The sequence below is a fragment of the Vombatus ursinus genome, unplaced genomic scaffold, assembly GCF_900497805.2.
Source record: "Vombatus ursinus unplaced genomic scaffold, bare-nosed wombat genome assembly UNPS02009205.1, whole genome shotgun sequence".
In the NCBI taxonomy this organism is placed as follows: Eukaryota; Metazoa; Chordata; class Mammalia; order Diprotodontia; family Vombatidae; genus Vombatus; species Vombatus ursinus.
The window spans coordinates 49,556,783-49,577,886 of NW_020948983.1; the positions used below are offsets into that span (position 1 = coordinate 49,556,783).

A 21,104-nucleotide genomic window follows, 5' to 3' on the forward strand; every position below is an offset into this window, starting at 1 on the left:
GGCTTAGCAGAAGTAGTATTATATTAAATAGCAGAGTATCAAGAAAAGTCACATTTTACATGAAGGCTGTAGAAGAAAGCAAAGAAAATATGTGAGGAAAAGGGGCAAGGAAAACTATCTGCTAAAAATGTCATGTGAAAAAACAATTATAAATGCCTACTTACGTCCTTTTGGCTTCTGAAATACTGAAGACCATTTCGACGCAGGGGTTTCAATAGCAGTGGCTGGTTGCTCTGGAGCAAGGGCTATGGAGTGTTGTTTAGAATTTTCCAAATTCACAAAGGCCTGCTCAGGCACTTTTTTTGAAGTTGGTTTTAAGAGTTCATTTTGCATTTTTAAAATCTGTCCAACTGGATCGAATTTCTTATATAATCTTTTGCCAGACTTTTTTGTAGCACATTTTTTCTGCTGGGGACTACAAGTAGCATCAGCTAAGTTTTCTGAAGAAGTCTGAATAGGTACAGGAGACCTTAAAGTATCTAGTACAGGACTTGCATTAAGGACAGGAATCTCCTGCTTGCTATTATCATGATTTTTACATTCTATGTCAATAATTAAACGTTCTTCATCTGTATCACTATTACAAGAAACATTCTGAGTCTTACTTGCTTCCGACATATCAGTTCTTTCTTTGAAAGTATTTGTTTTCTCCAGGACCTTTAGTTTATCAGCACCATATTCTTCATCAGTAGTTGTATCATTTTCTTCACTTAACTCAATTTTTTCTTTTTCAAAGTCTTTGAATAAGGAGGAATCACATTCAGACTGCTTTAATTCACCACCACATGAATAAAGCTGTGCGTTTTTAGGATCTAGAACACTGTCACATAATGAAAATTCCTGATTATCTTTAATTTTCTGTTCTTCTAGCCCACTGTTTACACTGGTCATCAGTTGTTTCTCCTTTTTCAGCTGCTCCATCAGAATCTTTGATAAACTTATAGGATTAGAGGAAATGGTTGTTGTGCTTGATGCTGTGGGAAGGCTTGCTACGGTAGATGATGTGGGAAGGCTTGATGTTTTCAAAGTTTTTAATGGTTTATTAGATGTTACTCCAAAAGTTTCTAATTCTGTAACATCCTCATCAAAACTCAGATCTAAATCATCAAAAGTCTCAATTCTTCGGGACTGTTTAATATCAGAAGGCACCTTGATAAAACAAAACCATTATCACACTATTAGTAAAAAGTCTGTCATCCTATAGAGTAGGATTTGAGTGAATTTCTTAAGAGTTACTGAAAATGATTAAGCTTCTAAAAGCTAAGATTATTTCATTTTTGTTTCTGGATCCTAAGCACCTCAAACAGTAGTATCTCGCATACATTACTTAATAAAGTAGATAGACCTCTTTTACATTTGTCTAAAACTTACAAAAGTGAAGGAATGTCAGATGTTGATAAATTTGTTTCCTCACCCAAGCATCACTTACATCCCACTGAAATATATTCTCCTCAGGTTTGTCCATAAATACAGCAGAGACAGGAATAGCTGAATTTTTTGTTGTCAAAAGATCCAATGGTACTTCATGAAAAATTTGATTTCTCTCTCTCACTGTCATTTCTTTCTTGGGAAGAGGTGAGTCAATATAAATTACTTTCTCTGGCTTGGAACCTTCTGATGAGAAAAAAAGGCATTTTTATTTGGTAAGAATAAAAAGAGAGGCAACACAGTATATGCAGTACAAAGACTACTGGACTAAGAGTGAGGAAATCTGGGTTTTATTCCCAAGTTATCACTTTTTTGTGTGTGACCTTGGGCAAGTCATTAAAACTTGTCTCATTTTCCTCATTTGTAAAACAAAAGAGTTGGACTAGATAAGCTCCAAGATCTCTTCCCTTCTCTAAAGTTCTCTGATTCTATTGTCAAGAGAAATATATTTTATCTTTTTCATGTACAAGGAATTGGAACAAAAGGCATTTTGGGTTTTCTAATGTGATCTGAATTAAAGATGGTTCTCTCAAATCTAGTCCAATTTTTTAAAAGTTAAATGAAATTTATACCTCAGGGAAAAATTTTCAGGATCTAAACTTATTACAATTTTATTTTCCAATCAACTTCTTTCTTGCTAGATAGTGAATGTCATTAGCCATCAAGAACATTTTGCTTACTCTACAGAATAAAAAATATTTTAACCAGTAAAGAGGGCATTTCATTTCACAAGTTAATGCAGATAGGTTCCGTATCCCAACTCAATGTTAATTGCAGTCTCTCTAGAGGTTGTTTCTATTCTCAGTAATGAGGTGGAAAAAGGTCTAGAAAACTGTAAGATGACTTTGCCATCAGTTCTTCTCCTTGAAAATAGAGGACAACTAGTATTTTTGACTGAGAAAGTTTGTAATGATTTTAAGACAGAATTATATCAACTCAGTTTTAAATAAGGATAGTACCTTATATTTTCAGATAACCACTGAAAAATTAGTGCAGATAAAACATCAATAAATCTAAATTCATAGAACAAACAGTTAAGTGTCCATTATATTCGAGGCACTATATTAAAAGGGTATACAAAAGTAAATAAAGTTTAGTCCAAAACCATAAAATTCATCAGAGCCACATTTATTTGCACAATTTATAAGCTCTCTGAAAGCAGACAACATTGCCCCCTAGACTCTTGACCCCAGCCTATTCTCCGCTTCCCCAGACCCTCTCTAGTTCTGGCTATCCTGCCCCTATCTTTCAGGCATCTTTAATCTCTTCCATTCTACTGGTTCCCTTTAGTCAGTCAATAAATACGCTGCACTCTTGCCTGACTCACAGATCTTTCTCATCTCCAGGCTCACATCCCCCACTGGACGTCCTGTAGCATCTCAAATGGAATGTCCTATAAATGCCTTAAACTCAACATATCCAAAACAGAACTAATTATCTATACCACCCCCATCTGCCCCCCCCCCCCCCAAAAATCAAACCCCCCCCCCCCTCCCCCCCCCCCCCACAAAAGAAAAACCCTCTCCTCTCTTCCTAACTTTGCAATTACTAACAAGGGCACCACCAGTCACCCAGACTAGGAACCTAGGTGTCAATCTAGACTCCTCACTCTCATACTTCCACTCACTTGCCAACTTGCTCATTCTATCATCTTAACATCTCTCATATATGCCACCTTCTTTCCTCTGTCATCACCCTGGAACAATCTCATTGCCTCATACCCGGACTATTGCAAAAGCCTGCTGAATGACTTCTTTTACTCAAATCTCTTCTCAATCCAGTTTATTTTCCACTCAGCTAACAAAATGATCAACTTAAAATGCAGGTTTAACCATGCATGTTGTTTTAAGAAAAAAAAAATCTTCAGCTGTTCCCTATCACTTCCAGGATCAAACATAAAGTCCTTTGTTTGACACTTAAGGATCATAATATGCATTTTCAGATGTGGCTAATGTACTGATTTGTGTTGCTTAACCAATATATTCAAAGGTGGGCTTCAACTTAGTGGGAGTATGAAGGTAGATTACCGGGTAACAGGAGACATAAAAAGCATCAATATTTAAATACAAAGAAAGGAAAAAAAAGTGCAAAAGGGGACACAAACACAGCAATTTTGTTACTACCCTGTCAAACAATATATTTCTATATATTTATGTGTCTTTAAAGAAAAACCAATGCTCAGTTTCTTACACAATACTCTCCCTTGTTCTTTATGTTTTGAAATGTTTATGTTTATTGACAATTGTTAAGTGAACACAAAAAGAATATTTAAGAAGTAAACAAAAAATGAAATGAAAACAAAATGCGTTAAGTATCTGGGAGTCCCTCTACCACAACATACTCAAGATTTATACAAATACAAGTACAAAATATTGTTTAAAGAAATAAAGGAAGATAAATTAAAGTGATGTTCATTGTTCATGGCTGGACCCCACCAGTAAAAAAATGATACTACCCAAATATAACTGATTTACTGCTATACCAAATTTAATGCTATACCAAACTATTATTTTTTTAGAACCAGATAAAATCATAAAATTCATTTGGAAGAACAAAATCTTAAGGGAGATGATGAAAAATGACGGCAATTAAGAGGAAATTAACTCTCTAGATATCAAAATATATCTTAAAGTAGTATCAAAATTGTTTGATACTAGTTTAAAAAGTATTTTTGCACTCTAAGAAAAAAGAAATATGGAGAATTCACAGAAACATGGGAGGATAAATGAAATAATACCAGGTAAAATAAGCAGATTCAGTAAAATACATACATAATTCTAACAACAAAAATGGAAAGAAAGATAAAACACAACTAAACACAGATACAAAATGATACATTTTGTAACTATCTACAGACATTACACATATTCACCGATGCCTTAAACAAGATTTTTATCTTCTTGCTTATAGCATTTGAAAAGAGCCATGAAAATTTTTACAATCATAAAGGATTTTCTCCCTTTCCCTCTTGCAAAATCAGTGTTAGGGAAATCACAAACCTGTAGCAGCAATGATCTTCACACACACTGGAATTTCCCATTGTTCCTTGTAATTAGGTGCATGATTATTCAACAAGGTAAATAATGATCGACTGGTGAGAGCTATCTGAGGATGATACCTCAAGACAAGTTTTTCTGCATTTGGATCTGTACTAATATCCTGAAAATAATAAATATTTCAGTTATTTCTTAGAATAACACATTTCTTTATTAATCAAATATAAATAAAATGCAGAGCAAAGTTTGGGGAAAGGAGTACCAGGACAGCTAACCTAAAAATATCTTAAACCTTTCTGTTGGATGCACAAATAATCATTTGCATTTATTTAATTCACCTTAAAACATCCTAGGACAATCATTTTGTTAAGTGTTACTCACATAATGCATTGCAGCAGCTTTCTGCTCTGGTGTTTCAGTAGTTGATGTAGATTTATAATCTAAGGAGAGGTGCAACTCAGCAGGCATCAAGGGAAATGATAATTTTGCAAACTTTACATTACCCTAAATAACATAAGGAAAAATTAATGTTTTACTAGAAAGACAGTGATACATTTTTTCTTAGTAAATCTTCATTTTTCTCATCATCAAAAAATAAAACTGAACTCTTAACTTCTTCAATACAGCCAAAGTCTGTTAGTAAATATTCATTAAGCAAGGATTCTCTATGAAAAGAAATATAACTGCAAATCAGGAGTACAGACAGTCTTTATATCTCCATCGGATTGATCCTGCTAGTACTTAGGCTAGGATAGCAACTCTTCGGAGGAAAAAGTTACCCTAAGAGTCACTGCAGTACTTACTACCAGAAGCAAACATCAAAGACTACATGTCTCAGTGAGAACAAGGAAAATAATATTTCTAGGATAGAAAACTGGAGGGAGTGGGGAAGAGGGAGAAGCCTCAACAACGTGGCTCAAGCGTCAAGGTTTTACCACCAGGATTCCCTTCATATGAAGGACTGTGGGAACTACTTTGGTAGGGCAAGTCCCCACCTGCCTAATAAATGCCACCAGGTTCTTTACTGGTGGATGGGCTAGGATGCCTATGCCAATATCTCTCTTTGAGAGTAGGAAAGAAGGGATCTACAAGACAACATCATGCCAAAATTATTTCTCTCTTCTACATTCTATCTAGCTTCCTCCTCTATCATGGACAAGTTATATTAGATGGTGCTGGAAAAGATTATAATGGTTTCTCAATGTATATTAAATGCTTATGCTGAATGTTTATCCATTTTAATCAAATCTGCAGGACCTAAAGGCAAAGACAAATGATAAGCTATACTATATTAGCAATAAATATTCGTATAGAGGAAGTGTCATGAAAAATATTAACAAAGACATCAATCATCATTTATTAAGCCCTTACTATATGCCAGGCATTGTGTTATTCACCTAAGGAAGACAAAAAAACAGTCCCTGTTCTCAAGGAATTCACAGGGTACCAGAAGACACAACATGTAAATAACTTTCTACAAATAAGATTTATATGTGTGTGTATGTCTATGTGTATGTATGTGTGTATGTATGTATGTATGTATGTGTGTGTGTGTGTGTGTGTGTGTGTGTAAATATAAAACAGAGTTAACAGAGGTAAGGCACTAGCATTAAAGTGAATTGGGGGGAAGGCTTCTTGCAGAAGGTAGGATTTTAGCTGGGATTTAAAGGAAGCCAGAGAAGCCAGAAAATGAGATCAGAAGGGAGAGAATTGTAGGCATCTGGGATAGACGATGAAAAGGTCCAGTGAAAAACAGACGTATTTCAATATCTGAAGGGGGGAAGAAGGGTAGGACTGCATTTATATAGCACCTACTATTTGCAAGGCATTGTGCTAAGTGTTTTACAAATATTAACTTCTTCCAATCGTGCGATTGCTACTGATCCTGTTTAACTCTTGTTCACATATTCCTATAAATTCTCCATAGGGGTTCCACCTAATGTATTAAAAAAAAAAAACCAAACCTCTGGTCTTTTAACATTACTTGGGCATCTGTGCAACATTCAGCCCTATGTATATGTTATCCCTCACAGGATTCCCTACAAGAATGGCCTTGCTTCTTTTTGAATCACAGACTGCTTAGCTATTTTTACACTATTTCTTACACATGGGTCATTTATCATTGGTAATACATTGCAGCTTCTTTAGGCTTTAACATATATCTGTCTATTTCCCTTTATGTTACATGCTAATCTGATTCTTCAAAGATTGTGATATTCCCAGATTTTCTAATATAGAGCATTACCAGAAGAATACTGGTGCTAAAAACAGATGGAGTTTTGTTCCATGAAGCATCTTGGGATAGGTAAAAGCACTGTATGTTCCTCCAGCTGCTTTCCAGTCTACTCTTTTCCTCTTATTCAAATCTGGGCCCTGTTCCACATCCATTTGAAGCATCAATCCAAGATAAATGTACTAATGAACTAGCTCTGAGGATTATCTAATCAACTGTATATTATAATATGGAAAACAGGCTTTCTTCATTCATTTTGCTTTTTCCAGTGTGAACATTTTCTAAGTGATCGTAGCTCTCATCTACAATAAGAAGCACGTGAGGGACTTCAAAATCTACAGGAAATCCCTCCTCAACATGGACTCTGAAGTGGACTTCCTCTAGATGGTGGTAAGCATCTCAGGTGAACATATATTGTGGTTTTATGCTTCACATGACATTAAGAATCAAAGAACAATGAAATATTTATAGCGGCACCTTTTGTGATAGCAAAGAAATGGAAACAGAACATTAAATGAGGAATAACTAAACAAACTGTGGTATATGAATATAATGCAATATTACTGCGATATAAGAAACAACAAACACAATGAATACAGAGAAACATGTGAAGATTTATATGAACTGATAGAAAGTGATGTAAGCAGAGCCAGGAAAATAACATATACAATGACCACAACAATGCAAACAGAAAGAACAATCACCACAAAAAAAATTAAACTGAATACTGTGAAATTATGAAGAACAAATTTGGCCCCAAAGAAAAGATATAAGAAAACACACTTTTCCCCATCCTTTAGAAGAAAGACAGGCCCATGGCAATGGAATACTATATCTTATTATTTTCAATGTATTAGTTGGTTTTAATGAAATTTTTGCCCTTTTTCCTTTTTTTAAAAAAAAATATTTGTTATAAGAGATGGCTCTCAGAGGAGGAGGATGGATACAGGAAGAAACATCAGTGACGTAAAAACAAGATATCTAAACAAAAATCTATTATTTTTTAAAAAAATCAAAGAACTGTTAAAAGTTTTCCCTGTGATTTTATCTAACATACTTTGGATGATCTCAACATAAATAAGGGGGAGAAAACTTCTGGATCTCTTTAAAGCGAAATTGTGCTCTATTAAAATTTACAATTCACAGAAGTGAAGGAAAGACAGAAAGAATCACAAATAGGACAGTTCTGAAATGTGTAGTTTTTATACATATAAGAAATGTAAGCAGCATATATTAGATATCCACAGTTACATATACAATCCTTTTCGGATCTACTACGTATATGGAATGCTCATTTTATTTGGCAATGAAATCAAACCAAAAAGAATCAAATTTGTTTCATAGTTTAAAAAAGGTTGGATTTTTATCTTTTATACCTATCAGTTGTCCAGTTATGAAGATGTGGTCTGCTAAAGAATTTCATCTGTGAAAGACTAGCTGTTTCCTTCTCATCTTTTCATCAAGTATGTCTTTGTTAAATTATGGACATCATTCTCATAAAAATTTTACAAGATGAGAATTGTTAGTAGTTCTTGATTCACTATCAATCACTTTTTTGGAATGGTAATGCCATTTGTGATTTTAACCGATCATTCAGTAGACTGCCCAACTTCAAGCACTCAGACTCAATTCCACAATGTCTTCTAGCACAGATGTCTTCTGTGTATTCTTGGTCAGGTCCAGCTACTATTCCTAACTGTTTTTCCATTTCTTAATATAAACAGTGGAAATCTAGATGCTAGCTTCCCAATGTGATTTTCCACTGTCATTGATGAAGAAAAGAATTTTTACAAAAATGCCAATAGATTTGTTCAGTTTTTCACCAATTAATTATTTTTCTAATTTTCATTTTTCAAATGCTCTTGAGATGATCTGGCTTTCTGCTACCTCTTTTCTCTATACCATTTCCTTTTTTTTTTTTGGTGGAGCCAATACAACTCAAAATCTTTTACCATCATCCTCTCAGCTCTTGCAAATTAGTAAATATTTTAGAGTAGTATTGATCCCAGGTAACTCACTATTCTCCATCAGCAGCTCTACTTGGTCAGCTTCCTTGGAACACCATGACCCCACAATGGGTAGCCCCTAGTGGCCTCCCTTCTTCCTTCCCCCCCTGGGCTTTTTAGCTTCATTTTGTATGCTGTCTTGCCCCATCAGATTGTATGCTCCTTAAGGGTAGCGACTGTCTTTCTTTTTTCTTATTTGTATCCTTAGTACAATGACTGACACATAGAAGGCACTTAATAAATGTGTACTGAATTTTAACTGAATCCTGGGAAATGTATTTCGCCACTTGGCAAGGAGACAAGGTGTTTTCTGGTTGAAGTGGTTTCTAAGTTCTTTGGTCTCCTTATTGTAGTGACTGCTTTACAACTAGCACATGAATAACTGGAAAAAGGAGGTGATCAACCACGTAGTGAGAATTAAAGTTAGATATGCAAGTGCTCCTAAGATATTGAAGAACACAGAAGACTTCCAGCACATTGGCTGGATTCTTTATAAATGTTTGTGATAAGCAGAGACAAGCAACATACAGAACAATGTGCTGATAGATAATCCCAAGATGAGAAGAGACGCCCATGTTAAGAAAATCAGTGATCCATTTAAGTATTGAAAAAAATACATCTTATTATCATATTAAAACCCTCTCAAAACATAAGATGAAGTATACGTTCAATGCACAGAAATAATTTTTTAAAAAATACAATATTAATACTCAAAGTACAAATATACTTTACCAATGCAAGGGCAGTTTTTTCTAATTTTAATCCCATCTCAGTTCTAGTTGGGAGGAATCCCATTAAGCTAGTGATTTCATGGAGTGAGTAGATTTCAGGATACTTTTTTACTTGTTCAACTGAAGCACTTAAAAATTGCTATAAGAAAAAGAAAGAAGAATCAGTATGCACCCTATTTTTCTAACAATGTCACAAAACAAAACTACTTGCATAATTATTTTAGGTCTAAAATAAAAAAGCAAAACATGGGTGCAACTGAACGTAATTCCAAATAAGACATAATGAATGTGAAAATAGTCATATTATTTAGCAACCACTATCCATATTCTGAATATTCTTAATCTATTCATGTCTGACTTTTCATTAAAATGAAGACAAATTTTTAGCTGTTACTTAGAAAAGATTCAACAAAACTAAAATTAACAAGCGTATAAGAATAGAAAACAAACAGTAAACTGTTATTCAGGCTGTTGATGAAAGCAAATACAAAATGATTATAATAATCTTTTCACTGGCTACTGAGACAATTAGAAAAATTAATGGAATTTAAAACTGTAACTTTAAAAGATAACAAAACACCATGAGATGATTTAAACACCTGAAAATCATGTTACTGAAAGTATCAAAAAAAGGTGAGATGATTTTTTTTAATTTTTAAAGTATTTAATTTTTCCAATTACATGTAAAAACAATTTTTAATATTCATGTTTTAAAATTTTGAGTTTCAAATTCTTTTCCTCCTTCCCTCATCTCCCCCCACATTGAGAAGGCAAGCAATATGATATATATTATACATGTGCAGTCACACAAAACATATTTCTGTATTAATCACGTTGTGAAAGAAAACAAAGACCAAAAAAAAAAAACCATAAGAAAAATGTCTTAGATTACCGTATTGCTGAGAATGAGCTAAGTCATTCTCAGTTGATCATCATATAATATTGCTGTTATTGTGTACAACGTTCTCCTGGTTCAGCTCACTTCACTTTGCATCAGTTCATGTAAGTCTTTACAAGTTTTTCTGAAATCATCCTTATCACCATTTCTTATAGCACAATAGTATTACATCATAATCATAGACAACTTGTTCAACCATTCCCCAACCGATGGGCATCCCCTCAATTTCCAATTCTTTGGCGAGGCAAGTTATATTTGATTTTAACAGCAAGGATCATCTCCCTTCCAAACTGCTTGCAAAATATTAACGAAACTTAGACATTTAATTACAAAGAAAATTGAAATGCATAATTTTACTCTTAAAGTCCATACTGATTGTGAAAACAAACAAGTGATTAAGGAAACAAAGAATTTATTTTCTTTTTTTTTTGAGTTTTCCTGTCTTTTATTTGCTATCTATGTGCCTGGATAAGTCACTTGGACCTCAGTTTCCATGTTAATAAACTAATGAGGTTGCACTAAATGCACTCTTGGGTACCATGTAAACCTATGACCTTCAGTTGATTGTTAATTTGTTTTACCTTAAAAAGTTAAACACAGGAATAGGTCTTTAAGAAAGAAAGTATTTTTTTTCATTCATAAGTATAGTAGAACCCCATGATAATATATATCACTCAACAGAGCTGGATATACAGTGGAATAAATCATGCATCCTTCAAAGCCTGATTCCCTTAAAGCTCTAGCAAATTTGCTTGGCCTACTCTAAGAACCTAATCTTTATGACCCTGCCCATGGAGCCTCTGCATTTGAAACGGAAAAAAACCCTTGCCCTTCATGGCATGAAGGAACAAATACCAGACCATAAATTCCTACAGATGAGCAGGAAGAGCCATACGGACATCTGAGAGTTCGGGACATCTGCAGAAAGGATGTTGTGTAGTTGAGCTTCAACGGAAGAATAAAGTTTCTTTTTTTTTTTTTTTTACAATCATATTAAACACATTTTCACATTAGTGATGTTATAAGTAAAAATTAAAACCAATAGGAGGAACCATCAGAAAAAGGAAACAAAACTCAACAGAAGAGGAAAAAAATAGCAATTCGACTTCCATAGTTATTTCTTTGGATGTGGATAGCATTTTCCATCACAAGGCTTTGGAGATGTCTTAGATCCTTATATTGCCAGGAAGGGTTAAGTTTCAATATTAGTCATCACACAACGTGGCTGTTATTGTGTACAATGTTCTCTTGGTTCTGCTCACTTCACTCAGCATCAGACTATACAAGTCTTTCCAAGTTTTTCTGAAGTCAGCCTGTTCATCATTTCGTACAGCACAATAGTATTCCATCACATTCATATACCACAACTTGCTCAGCCATTCCCCAATTGATGGGCATCCTCTCAATTTCCAATTCTTTGCCACCACAAAAAGAGCTGCTATGAATATTTTTGTACATGTACGTCTTTTTCCCATTTGTATGATCTCTTTGGGATATAGCCCTAGAAGTGCTATTGCTGGGTCAAAGGGTATGCACATTTTGATAGCCCTTTGGGCATAGTTCCAAATTGCTCTCCAAAATAGTTGGATCATTTCACAACTCCACCAACAATGCATTAGTGTTCCAATTTTCCCACACCTTCTCGAACATTTATCATTTTCCTGTTTTGTCATGTTGGCCATTCTGATAGGTGTGATGTGGTACCTCAGAGTTGTTTTGATTTGCATTTCTCTAATCAAGAGTGATGTAGAGCAATTTTTCATATGACTATAGATGGCTTTAATTTCTTCATCTGAGAACTGTCTGTTCATATCCTTTGACCATTTATCAATTGGGGAATGGCTTGTATTCTTATAAATTTGACTTAATTCTCTATATATTTTAGAAATGAGGCCCTTATCAGAGACACTGGTTGTAAAATTTTTTCCCCAATTTTCTACCTTCCTTCTAATCTTAGTTGCATTGGCTTTGTTTGTGCAAAAACATTTCAATTTAATGTAATAAAAATCATCTATTTTGCTTTTCATAATGTTCTCTATCTCCTGTTTGGTCATGAATTCTTCTGTTCTCCATAGATCTGACAGGTAAACTATTCCTTGCTCTCCCAGTCTGCTTATAGTATCAGCCTTTATATCTAAATCATGTACCCATTTTGACTTTATTTTGGTATATGGTGTGAGATTTTGGTCTATGCTGAGTTTCTGCCATTCTCTTTTCTAGTTTTCCCAGTAGTTTTTTTCAAAGAGTAGGTTCTTATCCCAGAAGCTAGGGTCTTTGGGTTTATCAAATAATAGATTACTATAGTCACTGACTACTGTGTCTTGCATATTTAGTCTATTCCATTGATCCACCACTCTGTTTCTTAGCCAATTTTACTCTTAAATGAGAAAATAAGAAATGCATAGCTTTAGTCTTAAAGTCCATATTGATTGTGAAAACAAACAAGTGATTAAGGAAACAAAGAATTTATTTTCTTGGGTTAATTGCATTATCTTCTAATTTCATGACTCTGAATCACAAATACTTTCTCCACCTGCTAAATATAATTTGAGAACATTTTCGAACCATTTTGACCAAACATGTAGTCTGAAAAAAATATCCAGATGCTCTTTGTAACAAACAGTCTTTTTGTAGTATCATTTTTCTTTTTGTATGAATAATCCTAAAAAAAACTGGAGCTGTCCTACTCATGCAATTTCATATCTCCCCTAATTTCATATTATTCACAATACCAGTTTATGCTGATCTTCTTAACTCCTGGTGTCATTTCTAACCAAGGTAGGTAAAAGGCTAATTTTGTATAAATGAGGTTTGGGTTTTATTTGTTTAGTTTTTTATTCCTGATTTTGTTGATATCTTTTGTTTTTACTTCACCTTTTATTCTTAAATATATCCTTCCTATCTTACCCTTCCAGAGAGCCATCCTTTGTAACAATGAATAAGAGAGAAAAAAAAAGCAGTTAGGTACAACTGAGCAACACTATGTCTGACAGGAATGGCCCCAACCCACCTTGCCTATAAAGAAAAGAGTATGTTTTACTCTTCCCTTCTTTCTGCCTCAGCTTGTTCATGATAATCATAGAGCACTTATATGTATTTTTTATTTTTGACTTACATGTTGAAGTCTTGCTGTATATTACTTTCCTAGCAATTTTTACTTCATTCTGCATCAAGTTCTGTCTTCTCATGTTTCTCTCTAGTCTGCATATTCATCATTTCTCAGGGCACAGTAATGTTATATTACACGCATTTACCACAACTTGTTTAGTCATTCCCTAGTTGATGGCCATATACTTTGTTCTCAGTTCTTCGCATCTAAAAAAAGTGCTGCTACAAATATTTTGGTGTTTATGGGACATTTCTATCTTTAATATCCTTGGGACATATGTCTACTAATAGGATCTATGGGACAAAGGGTTTTGGACATTTTAGTAATTTTCTGTGTATTGATTCCTAATTGTTTTCCAGAATATTTAGATCTTTTTTTCTAAACAATAACCTATATACATGAGAAAAAGGATTTCATCACTTAGTCTTGATAATTTTATTCATTGACTTTTCCTGTACTTGTTTGAAGTGTTTGGAACTTGAATAATCTGCTTATCTTTGGTTTTAAGTTTTGGTTTTTTGCAGGAATATGTCAAATGTCTCTTTTTGGTGGAATGGATAACTTCTGTTGAGGATTAAGTACAGGTTTGCAGGATATGTTACATAGGATTACAGCCTTATCTCTTTCGTTTTTTCATGAATGCAGAATAGCAATGTTATTTAAGTTGTCTTTCTCATCTGCCTTTCTCTTGGCTACTTCCAAAGTTTATTGTTTGTTACTGAAATTGCAAAATATAACCACTTCACACCTTGGAATTTGAAATTCAGGGTATTTTTCTAGCAGACACTTCTAGATTCTCTAAATTTATGCTTTATTATCTATATTCAGAAGTTCAAATCTAGACAATCTTCTATTATTTCCTGCATTGTGGAAGAGAGGTTCTCTTACTTGGCATATTCTTTTGGGAGACCTTATAATTCTTGTTACCTCTGTTCATCCTATCTTCAAGGTCAATAGTAGATTTGCCTTACAGCTTCTACTTTTTTAGATTTTCTATCATATGTTCAATTTTTGTTTTGGGTTTTTGAATTCTATGTTGAAAGCGCTGATTTCCAAACTAAATTTATTCTTAATTTCTTCTAAGAGTTTTGTTTCTCTTTTCAACCATTCTGGAATTCTTGCTATTGTTCCATGAATTCTTTTCTTTTTTTCTGAGGTCAGAATTCCTTTATTATTTGACCAGCAGGCTTTCTGCTACAACTGAGAAGGTTCAGGGCCTTCATTTTCCCCATAGGACCTCTGGCACCCTAGCAGAGTACCTGGCCTGAAGAGCACCAAAATCTGAATAAAGGATACAGGGGGGCCCTCACAGTGTATTAGTTAAAGTTAAGGCTTCCAAATAGACTTCAACAGGGAAGCAGATTGAAAAGGAACAAACAGTGTAGGGGCACATGCCTAGGGCCTAGAGTCCCTCAATCTTTGGACCTCAGTTTGATAGAACACTGGGCAACAAGAGACCCAAATTCAGATCCTAGCTCTGTCTTCAGTGGCTGCGGACAAATCACTTCTCAGTTTCACCTATAAAGGGATAGGGACTAAACCTCTGATTTTATTGATTAAAGGTAACTCTCCATTGAGGAAACTTCCTCTAGCAATGTAGGTCTGCAGCTTAGTCTGAAGGAGATGCCTAGAATAACTAGGTTTCATGACTTGGCCAGAGACGCAAAAGCCGGTACACATCAGAGGCAAGACTTGAACCTGGGTCTTCCTGGCTCCAAGGCCAGCTCTGGCTACTGTCTAGTAGATACAGCGCCTCTCTGTCATCTATAAAATGGGGCTACTCTTTGCTCTACCTCTATCTCAAAGGAAAGTTGTTAATCAGTCCACAAACATATTAAGTACTAAGTGTCAGGTATTGTGCTAAGCCCTGAGGATACAAAGAAAGATAAAAATATTTTCCCTGCCCTCAAAGGGTGCTATGGGGACCTCAGAGACTGCAATCTAGTTCAGCTATAACCTGAGCAAGAATCCCATCCCCAACAAGTAGACATTGACTCTTTGAAGCCCTAGACTGAGGGGGAAGCCCATGACATGAGCATTTGGCCCCGGGACTCACTTTTGGATTATCAACCCCCTGTCTCAAATGGGGTACAAGCCCCTCAAAGGCAGGGGGCCAAGCTCGAGACTTCTCTGTACCTCTCTAGCACCAAGGAGTGCATTATGGGCACTTACTAAATAAGAGGGGCATTTCCTTAACGCAATTCCTTGCAGAGGCTTTTGAATAAGAAATTTCCATTTAGGTAGCCTGATTATTACCTTTGAGGGTAGCCAGTTCCTGTCAAGCAGGTACATATACTCATTCTATAGATGAAACAAATAAAGGCCCCGAATAGCTTACAAGGACTGAGGTGGTAGACAAATCAAAAGGCAGAAAAACCCTGAGCCTTGACTTCCAGAACTGGGCTCTGCCCAAAACTTAACGTGTTTGCTGTACTGAAACAGAAGCCTCTTTGCCACCCTTGAGACCCTGAGTCGGGAGACAGACCTAGACAGCCCCTCAATCCCCTGCTTGCTCTCTGCCTCTCTGACTATGTCAAGTTCCCCTGTCAAGTCCTATAAAGAAGTTGTCTGAGATCTACTGAGCAATCCTAGGCTCTAGCCCTGGCAGGCTAGAGAGTCCCTGGCGCCCCCATTCCAGGGTCAGCCTGGACGAAGAGGAAGCTGGGCATCCTCAGTGTTTGATGACTGTCAGAGTGATCATCTTGGGGAAGGAGTAGTACAGGCATTCCTTGGGGGGCACCAGGTCCATCACAACAGTATTGATATTCTCCTTCTTAAAACCTGCCTCCACCAGGGATGCAATCTGGGTCTCCTCAAATATCTTTTTGATATCCATATGCTTGGTCTTCAGTAGTTCTCCCCAGGACATCAGGTTGCATAAGTGAGGATACCCCCAGGCTTTAGCAGGCGGAAAGTGTGAGCCTTGATGAAGTTGAACTGGTGGGTATGCCAGGTCTCCTCAGAGAGGGGACAGATGTCATACAGAATTTCGTTGAAATGTCCATCAGGCAGGTTGGGTACCACCTCTTCCCACAAGCCTTTCAAGGGGACGACCTTGTGGGGCTGATGCTAGGCCCACTCCTACAGCCACTGGAAGACGCTGTCATTGCATTCAACAATCCAATGCTCCTGGATGTTGGCTTCCTGCACCTTGCTGTCCGCAATGGCCATCCCAAAGCCAACTTCCAGGACCCTTCCCCCTCGGAAGGAGGCCACAGTGGCCAGCGAGTGCATGTAGGGGACTTCCCAGCACTCCATCACCGTCTTGCCCAGGATCTGCGGGTGCGTGTGGAGCCCACTGTAGCCGGTAGCCGCCTTTTGCCAAGCAGGCCAGCAGTCCTCTCCTGTCTGGAAGATGGGTGCCAGGGCAGCCTCTGTGTTCATGATCAGGTTCTGGCAGTCAACCCTCGCTCTCTGTTCCATGATTTCTGAAGAGTCTACTGGGTTCTCTTTTTCATCAAGTAATATTGATTCATTTTCCTTTATATTTTGCTTATTCAATGTGTTCTGGCTTCACTTTGCAGTTCATCTCTATATTGTTTTCCTTTTTTGGGTAGGTTTTTTTATTCAGACTTTCTTTCCTTATCTTTTTTTGGTCTTTCAGTTTTTCCTTTCATTTGCTTTTGGAATTCCTCCTCACTATCTCGTCCCTGCCCCTTTTACTGCTGCATAGATAAATGACACTGTACTGTTGTGAAGCCCCAGCCTTCTCAAGTTTGGAGACGGGATCTACTCGACCTCAGTCAATACCCTAAGTAACCTCTTGGGGGAGAGAACTGGACCCAGTCAGGATTCCAATGCCTTTTCCCTCATGACCTATGTAAATTACAAAAAACAAAAAGCAAAAAACCCTTAGATGTAAGGAAAGGGAATTGTATCATAGACCCTGCTTTGACAGGCTCGTGAAGCTTATGGACTCCTCAGAATGATGTTTTTAAATGCATGAAAAAGATTGCAAAAGTAACCAATTACATTTATCAAATATATTTAATTAATAATATATATCACATATTTCATTTATCAATTAAAAAAAAAGTTCAAGGATCCAGGTTAAGACCCCCTGCCCCAGTAGGTAGTTCAGAGCACCACTCTACCCTCCATCAATGTTCCCTTTCATCACAAAGATGGGACAGAATCAGAGCCTGCTGTCTCCCACAGAATAGTGGATGTGTGCTTCAGGCAGTCACTGCTATGAGGGAGCCCTGTAGCTGAACCTCAAGTCATAAAGTAAGCAGGCTTGCTTGTGCTCTCTACTGTGCACATGCAAAGTTAGATGGAGATAGGGAAGGTGGATGGGAATTCTAAGTACTAAAATTTTTCAGTATTAATTCATGAGGCTTTTTATACCTTCCCTTTTCAAAGTTAACATGGCTCAATGGATAGAAAGCCAGACCTGAGTTCCAATCCTACCTCCAACACATGGATTAACTTTCTTGTTCAGACTCCACCCGGATAGAGTAGCCATAGTGTTCTGCTCAGGCTTGGGTGTGGCATAAATTCTTGGAATAGACTGCCCAAGGCTAGAGTGGTCTGGGTATAGAGAAAGTCTTTCATTCCAAGGTCACATGATGTCACTCTCAGCCCCTCACTGTAATATTTATACTCTCATTAATTATTAACTAATCACCCTGGAGAACACCTACTTTTCAAAGGGTATATAAACTGTAAGCCCACCACCACAATGGTCTTTTGGTCTAAGAAAGACAGCCAAATGACCATCCTTTTATTAATAAATGTGCTGGACTTATTAACAAAATGATTACATTACCTAGAAACTATGTCTCTTGAACTATCTTAATTGTCACACTAACTAAAGTCCTTCCATATTAGAAAGACCTTGGTAATGAAAAATAAGTCTTTTAGGAAATCTAAAATTATTAAAAACAAATGTCTTGTTTCAAAAACAATGGGTCTAAAACCAAAACAAAAGAAAGCTAACTTCTTCAATAGAAGTCTCTAAAAATCATACTTTGGTAATAATTTTATTAAAAATACCTTTCTTACTCAATGTTGCTAACAAAACAACAATTATTGCTAGCTTATTCCACATATTAAAAAAATGAACCAGATATTGCATTATCAAAGCTATGTTTAGATCTCATAAAACAAGAATCACAAACTTCCTACCTTTCAGTTCACATGCAAAAAAATTGTCATAATCCTTTCGTAAGCTTTATTTTTTTTTAAAAAATGCTTTTCCTATCTTGTTTTTATATCAGCTATATTTCCAAATATATTCTCTCTCTAGAAAATCATTCCCTTATGACAAAATAAAAAAGAAAAGAAAAAAGCAGTTGAGAAACATCTAATCAACATACATCACTCCAGTCAGCCAGTATATACAATGTTCTATTTCCATTGTCACTTGCCTCTCAAAGGAGTGAGGGAGGTATATTTTCTCAGCCTTTTTTGGTATAGAATAAAATATACAAAGGATTACAAAGAAACTAAATTTGGTTATTTTAACTATTATTTCTTTTTTCTGTTTTTGCTTTTCCCATTTATTTTACAAGAGACAGGTTTATTATTTTCCCGGGTACTGCTTACTTCATTTTGTATCAGTTTATATAAGTGCGTCCATGTTTCTCTGAACTCTTCATAGTCTTATTTCTTATGCAACAGTAATACAATACACTAAAGTATTCTCTATTTGTTTAGCCATTCCCCAATGAGTAAGCATTATGTTTCTAATTCTTTGCTACACAAAAAGTGCTGCTGCAAATATTCTGGTCCCTTTCTTTCCATCTTTTAACCTCTTTGACTAAAATACCTCACAGTGGAGCATTTAGTCACTTTTTTTTTAGATAATTCAAAAATGCTTCAGTTGATCAATTTTAAATAATGAAAGGTACACTTCAGACCTGATAACCTATCTGTGTGTTAAAGTATAAAAATCCATAAAATTGTAAGTAGCACTTAACATTTGCTGGATGACTGACCTACTAACACTTAACCTGCTAGGGCAATAATCTTCATAGTCAGCCAGTTACTTTGATCGAACAGCCAAAAATCACTTGATATGTTAAGTTTTACATATGTTGGTTGACACGGCAATGCTGAAGTTAATGTACTGTACTGTCTAGTTTGCCCCACTATGGTTTCTTGACTAGTGACTTCAGCACCCTGCCTAACCTTGCAGAAGAGGAAAATTTAGACTTGACGCAAAGAAAATCTTCTTAACAATCAGTACTATCTCAAAGTAGGATGAGCTGTGTCAGGAGACAGTAGAATCTCCCTCATTGAAGTTCCTCTACCATAGAGGAGAACCTGTAGACAAAACTCTTTTCAGGGCATATATTGGACTAGATGGCCCTTCCAACTCTGAAATTCTGTGATTCTATGACTAGCACTGCTTAAAACATTTTTACTTTTACAATACATGAAAAATTAAAAGAAGTGAAATGTCAATCCAAATTGAAAAGATATTTTCAAATGAACTAAAGTAGATTAATCATGAATCAAAGCTGTAAGGGACCTTATCTCAAAGGTCATTTAATCCAACCCCTTCATTTTACCTGAGAAAACCTGTGAGGCCCAGGGAAGTTACTTGTCCAAGGTCACACAAGTAGTAAGAGACAATTAGAACCCAGGACCTTTGATTCTAGAGTGAGTTCTTGTTCTACTCTAACATGCTGCTTGCTATATGCAAACACATTTTAGAATTTACTGCATACTAAGGAGAAATACATTTTGAAATATTATTGCATACTATTGTTCATTTTCCATAAATGATATTATCTACAAACATTACCATTCTTACCTTTGTGAATAGAAGTGCTTCATCTGAAAGTATATCATAATCCTGACTGCAACTCTTTGCAGCATTCTGAAGAAACTTTAAAAATTCAGCAACTTCATCATTTACACATTTTTTCATATCCTAAAGGGAAAAGGAAAAAAAAAAAGGGCGCTAAGGTAGGTAATAATAATCATTTGAGAGAAAGCTCTGACAATAATTATTCAGTCTGAAGTGTTATTGCAAAGCTACCATGACACTTAGCAACACATGGAGAATTAATGAAGTGTTTTACCAACTTTAAAAATGTCCAATGAGTCATTTTAGCATTTTTTCAATTTCATTACTGCATTATGTTCATTAAATAAATTTTTATACATGTATTGATAACAATGAATGAGTTCAAACTTTTAACCTAATTTTTTAAACAAACCATTCTGTTTAAAGTTAGTGTATTATGGCAATCTAAGGGCTACATAAGAGCTAAGTGGATACATAAAATAAACAGATATCCATAAATTTACTTTATAAACAAAATGTTTAAAAATAATTTGAGTAAATTTCCTCAAAAAGGTCAACATCAACAGTTCTTAAAGAAGACTAAAATTCAAAATTTAAATGTAATAAGAATCTCATTCCTTTGGACTAATTCAGAATATGTTACCTGGTAATAAAGGAGCTATCTTCAATACCTTTTAAAAAGTCTGCTACAAAAATAATTTAATATTTATATAATATAATAATTTTTACCTGTGATAACTCTGCTCAAATACTAAAGAAACATCCATTTACATTAATTTCACTGTAAGGTCAATAATACTTGGGCTGATGTACTAAAATAAGTTATTCTTATCTATGTGCCACTACTAGGCAAAATTCAGTTAGCATATTTTCAGTCTAAGCTGTGTACCTGTGGCATGGCTTATAAAATGTCCTATAATTCAGACTCTTCATTTAGTCAGTTTGG

General features: G+C 35.5%; 1 protein-coding gene and 1 pseudogene across 5 annotated transcripts in view; both read right to left on the minus strand.

The window, feature by feature from the left end:
• Positions 1 to 21,104, minus strand: part of ICE2 (interactor of little elongation complex ELL subunit 2) — a 68,852-nt gene that overhangs the window by 35,154 nt on the left and 12,594 nt on the right. For all 5 annotated transcript variants that reach the window (XR_003568237.1, XM_027851903.1, XM_027851905.1 and 2 more), the window contains exons 5-10: positions 20,162 to 20,281; positions 9,396 to 9,533; positions 4,806 to 4,928; positions 4,428 to 4,587; positions 1,430 to 1,614; positions 165 to 1,149 (exon numbers count right to left, since the gene is read on the minus strand). Coding sequence is in view for 4 of the 5 variants with exons in the window: in XM_027851903.1 (XP_027707704.1) it covers positions 165 to 1,149; positions 1,430 to 1,614; positions 4,428 to 4,587; positions 4,806 to 4,928; positions 9,396 to 9,533; positions 20,162 to 20,281 (1,711 nt within the window). In the remaining variant the exon portion in view is untranslated. The remainder of the gene's footprint in view (positions 1 to 164; positions 1,150 to 1,429; positions 1,615 to 4,427; positions 4,588 to 4,805; positions 4,929 to 9,395; positions 9,534 to 20,161; positions 20,282 to 21,104) is intronic.
• LOC114035624 lies at positions 13,859 to 20,228 on the minus strand (annotated as a pseudogene).